Consider the following 5,715-nt stretch of genomic DNA (forward strand, 5'->3'; position numbering starts at 1 on the left):
TCTTCTTCCTCTTAAATACCTTTACATCTGTACCTAATGCCTGTACACATGTTTGCATGCTATCACACTGAACATAGTAAACTGATATTTGATAACCATCACCATGTCAGCTTTGTTGTTAGCATTTAGTTCAAAGCAACGCTGAGCAAAAGAACAACCTCACAGAGCTGCTAGCTTTGTGTTTAATTGACAAGCAGCAGAGCAATTATAAGTCAAGTTCAATCAGACTGTTTCGGCTTTAGCTCAAGGTCGATTTATACACTTTAAAGTCTTGGCAAACTCAGCAGACCAGCCTTAATTTAATGTAACAACTTTGATCCTTATTCCTGGCTGCTTGTCAGTAACGCCACCCTCTAACTTAAATTTGAGTATGCACAAAATAAATCGTGTTATGTGTGACTCTCTTATCAGTATGTGAGACCTTGATAAAAGACAGGAGGTCGACATTACAACTATGAAGCTGCACAGTTTTAACACCCTTTTACTCAATGCAAGTGAATCCTCCAACCTGAGGCTATAGGCCAGTTTCAATGCCATATTTCTTGCCAGGGAACCTTTTTCATGATGGTTGTGATTGTCAAACCAACAGACTGGGAACAAACAGAATATCAGGACCAACAGACACACAGCACGCTGTATATCAAAATAGTTCAGCTTAGTTAGTAATTGGAAAATAATAATGATCAAATATACACACTTCTGTATGGAGCACTTAGAAATGTTTGGCTGGTTTGAAACCAATGCAGTAGCTTTTACAATGGTTTGGCTTTTTGAAATCTAATACTCAAATTCTTCATGGTTGAACTCACTTATTGTAAGTCGCTTTAGATAAAAGTGTCAGCTTAATGAAATGTAATGTCTTGTAAAGTGTAAGGGTGCCCTCTCCTTTCTTTTGACAGTTGAACCCATAGTCCTTATACTCATACCTGACGGCTTACATTGAAAATGAAAGGGTGCACTTATCGACACTTTTTAAGGTTGTTCCTTATGTCTGTCAGCTTGTGGAATATCACAAACTGTGGCTTCCTCTTGTGTGTTATAGGAGCAGTTTGTTACAGGATAGAAAGTACAGATTGTAGAAATCAGATTGGACTGTCTGATTGCAGATCATGAAAACTCAAGAGTGGGAAATATCTGGAAGATCCCTACCATTGATTAGACACATTGGGTTAGATGAACAAACCAATCGATGACGGAGCTCGGCATGTTTAGCGTCACATGAACAAAGTCTCCTACTTTGAAATGAAATAAATAAATGACAGCAAAGGAGGCCTACACAAGCGATGACTCAGCATTAATCAGAACAGTGTCTGTGTTGAGAGTTATTAGTATTCCCTTTGTTAGTAGAGCAGCTGCTACAATATCACCTCTACACACACACACACACCAGATGCCCACTCCGTTGCTCCTCCAACAGACTGTCAACGCTTTCTTCTTTTTTCTTTGGTGTATGTCCCATTTATTATTTTTTTCTTGGCATCTTATTCCCACAGCTATTGTCTGTTCTTTTTCATGACTTTTGTTATTCAAACCAAGCTAATTAAAGCAGCAGAGGGTGGATTATTTAGTGTCTGTCCGGGTCCATTTAAACTACTGCTGAGCTTAAATTTGTGGTTGGACCATCAACCCAAATTATTTTAAATGTGTGCTGCATTTAGAGCTCAGCCTTTCGTTCCTCACACACACACACACACACACACACACACACACACACACACACACACACACACACACACACACACACACACACACAGATGAAGTATTCATTTGTGTCTAGTTTGCTGAAAAGGTGAGTGGTGTGGTGCAGTTGAGGGCCACACACACACACACACACACACACACACACACACACACACACACACACACACACACACACACACACACACACACACACACTCCCAGCTGCTTTACCATCACCACCTTGTCTCTGTTCCAAATTTTTTTTTTTTAACAAATGTCAGGAAGTTGCAGGCTGTTTCTCTCCCCAGCTGTTTCCCTAAAATCGTATCTCTGTTCTAATCTTTACAGATGCATTATGTAAAAGTTGCAATGCAAAATATTATTGAAGAGCAACTGAAGCTGTAAAATAAGTCCTTCTCAGTGCTTCACTACAAACAGCTCCAGAGTAGAGAAACAAGATCATGCATTACAGGACAGGAAAACTATTTACACAAACACTGACATTATTCAGTTGTAGGTACAGGAGAGTTAAACTGAGCACGTGTTTTGCTACAGCTCTGCAGCAGTGCAGTGGGCAGAGGAAACGCCACGATAAATCAACCAGCAGGGAGAAATTTAATTTCAAGGAGAGGAATTGCTGCTCGGGAGAGGAGCTAGTGAAGCCTTTAGGGAGCAGAGGAGGAGGAGGACGGAGAGACAAAGTGTTAACAAGGGCAGCACAGCCTCGGATAAGAGGGGGAAATAGAGGAAGTGTCACCTGCAGGACACAGTGTCATTATGGGAAATAAAGTGAGTTTTTTTACATTATTGTGACACAAATATTTAGAAACTCCCAGTGGTGAAAGTACATTTACTCAGGTTTTGTTCTTAGATACTATTCTCACGTAATTATATTTCACTTGACTTCCATTTAATGCTACTACACTTTGGAGGCAATTCATGTTCTTTTTAGTCCACTACTTTTGATATAACACTCATAGTTACAAGCTACTGCACTGTATGATGTGATACAGGACTATACTACCAGGGGAAAGTATTTAAATTGGCTTTAAAACGATATGTCCAGAACTCTGCCGCCAGAATTTTCACCCGCACCAAGCCATGGCAGCACATCACCCCCACCCTCATCCACCTTCACTGGCTCCCGATCAAGTCCTGGATCACTTTCAAAACCCTCCTCCTCACCTACAGGTCTCTCCATGGCCTCGCTCCACAGTACCTATCGGACACTCCTCCATCCCCTACACCCCTACACGGAGTCTGCGGTCCTCGGACACGGGCCTTCTCTCTATTCCCCGCACTCGCCTCCGAACTGTTGTTGACAGGGCGTTCAGTTGTGGGCCCCCACCCTCTGGAACGCTCTTCCTGCAGAGATCCGCAATGCTGTCACCCTGGACATCTTCAAATCCTCATTAAAAACTCACCTCTTCACCATAGCCTTTGACCACTAACTCATCTTAGTCCCCCGTTCTTCTACCACACCTGCCATTTTTGTTTTCCATTTTCCTCACAACATGGAAAGCGGCCTTGTGTACCTAGAAAGGCGCTATATAAATTGAAATTATTATTATTATTACTATTATTATTATATACAAGTACTGTACTTAAGTATACGTTTGAGATACTTTTTCTTTTTTTACTCTACACTTGAGAGGGAAAGACTCACCTTTTGACTACATTTATATGACATTAGGCATTAGGCTCATGGGGACTGAAGGAGTCCTGTCTCCTATCAACTTTTAACTTTTCAACAAGTCCTCTTCACTCTTTATGATAAGTCTCGGTGCACTGGTGAAGGTTTTCTGCAATACGGTGGTACACTGATCTTGAAGTGGTCTGATTCTCTAGGATAGGACTGGCTAAAGCTCTTCTAACACTGGTCACAGGAGTAGGGTTTTTCTCCAGTGTGCGTCCGCTGGTGGACCTTCAATGAGTCTGACTGGCTAAAGCGCTTCTCACACTGGTCACAGGAGAAGCATCTTTCTCCAGTGTGCGTCCGCTGGTGGACCTTCAATGAGTCTGACCGGCTAAAGCGTTTCTCACACTGGTCACAGGAGTAGGGTTTTTCTCCAGTGTGCGTTTGCTGGTGGACCTTCAATTTGTTTGACCGGCTAAAGCGTTTCTCACACTGGTCACAGGAGTAGGGTTTTTCTCCATTGTGGGTTCGCTGGTGGTCCTTCAATGAGCCTGACCGGCTGAAGCGTTTCTCACACTGGTCACAGGAGTAGGGTTTTTCTCCAGTGTGGGTTCGCTGGTGGTCCTTCAATGAGCCTGACCGGCTGAAGCGTTTCTCACACTGGTCACAGGAGTAGGGTTTATCTCCAGTGTGGGTTCGCTGGTGGACCTTCACATCGTTTGACTGGCTAAAGCGCTTCTCACACTGGTCACAGGAGTAAGGTTTTTCTCCAGTGTGGGTTCGCTGGTGGACCTTCAATGAGTCTGACTTGCTAAAGCGCTTCTCACACTGGTCACAGGAGTAAGGTTTTTCTCCAGTGTGGGTTCGCTGGTGGATCTTCAATGAGCCTGACCGGCTAAAGCGCTTCTCACACTGGTCACAGGAGTAGGGTTTTTCTCCAGTGTGCGTTCGCTGGTGGACCTTCAATGAGTCTGACTTGCTAAAGCGCTTCTCACACTGGTCACAGGAGAAGCGTCTTTCTCCAGTGTGGGTTCGCTGGTGGATCTTCAATGAGCCTGACCGGCTAAAGCGCTTCTCACACTGGTCACAGGAGTAGGGTTTTTCTCCAGTGTGCGTTCGCTGGTGGACCTTCAATGAGTCTGACTTGCTAAAGCGCTTCTCACACTGGTCACAGGAGAAGCGTTTTTCTCCAGTGTGGGTTTGCTGGTGGACCTTCAAATGAGTTGAAATCCTGAAACTTTTCTCACAGAGGTCACAGGAGTAGGGTTTTTTTCTAGTGTGGATTTGCTGGTGGACCTTCACATCGCTTGACTGGCTAAAGCGCTTCTCACACTGGTCACAGCCACAGGAGAAGGGTTCTACTCCAGTGTGGGTCAGCTGGTGGAGTTTCAAATACCTAAAATACAAGAAACTGTTCTCACACTGGTTCCAGATGTAAGGCTTTTCTCCAGTGTGGGTAGACTGATGTTGCTCCAGCTGTTCTCCGATGATACTCTCCTCACCCTCATCATAAAGTCTATCTGGGTTTTTGCAGGTCTCTTTCTGAAAATCCAAAAGTCAAATCAACAGAGATAGCAACACAGGCGAATTAGAGGACATATATGAATACAAGTTAAAAATGGATGTGACAGAAAAATAGTAAGGTTTTCAAGGAAACCTGAAAATGCATCATGACTTGTTGTAGCCTAAAATACGGCTGAATAAAGGAAACAAATATAACTACCTATTACCTTGAAAACAGTTCTGCACAAAGACGCACTCATTGGTTGTTTGATTCATTTAAGGAACCTTTTTATTAAATATTATTAAAGACTTGCAGAATCAAAATGTGTCTTTTTCAACCAATATCATGATTACATTTTGCCTACTTTATCAGTTATAAGGTAAGAGTTATGTATACCTCAATGTAACAACAAAAATCTTGTAAAATATTGACAACATTTTCGATACTTGTACTATAGTTGAGTATTTCCATGTTATGCTACTCTGCAATTCAGATGTATAAATCGTGTACTTTTACTTCACTACAACATTTATTTAGTTACTAGGCAGATTTGGATTAATGATGGTATATATAATCAACTTGCTATGAAGCCCCTAAAAAGTTTTGGTGCAACCAATTACCTTCAGAAGCCACATAGTTAGTGAAATGAAGTCCACCTGTGTGCAATCTAAGTGTCACATGATCTGTCAGTATAAACACACCTTTTCTGAAAGGCCCCATAGGCTGCAACACCACTAAGCGAGAGGCATCACACCATGAAGACCAAGGAGCTCTCCAAACAAGTCAGGGACAAAGTTATTGAGAAATACAAGTCAGGGTTGGGTTATGAAAAAAAAATCCATATCTTTGATGATCCCCCGGAGCACCATCAAATCCATTATCTTCAACTGGAAAG

At 42.5% G+C, this 5,715-nt stretch overlaps 1 protein-coding gene across 1 annotated transcript; it reads right to left on the reverse strand.

Annotated features, from left to right (window-relative positions):
• Nucleotides 1-3,550: 3,550 nt before the first annotated feature.
• LOC134861674 (zinc finger protein 271-like) lies at nucleotides 3,551-5,455 on the reverse strand. Its single transcript, XM_063879070.1, has 2 exons — nucleotides 5,441-5,455; nucleotides 3,551-4,858 (listed from the first exon to the last, which is right to left on the reverse strand). The coding sequence occupies exons 1-2, from the start codon at nucleotides 5,453-5,455 to the stop codon at nucleotides 3,551-3,553; spliced, it is 1,323 nt and encodes a 440-aa protein (XP_063735140.1).
• Nucleotides 5,456-5,715: the final 260 nt, after the last annotated feature.

Source organism: Eleginops maclovinus, chromosome 3, assembly GCF_036324505.1.
Source record: "Eleginops maclovinus isolate JMC-PN-2008 ecotype Puerto Natales chromosome 3, JC_Emac_rtc_rv5, whole genome shotgun sequence".
NCBI lineage: Eukaryota > Metazoa > Chordata > Actinopteri > Perciformes > Eleginopidae > Eleginops > Eleginops maclovinus.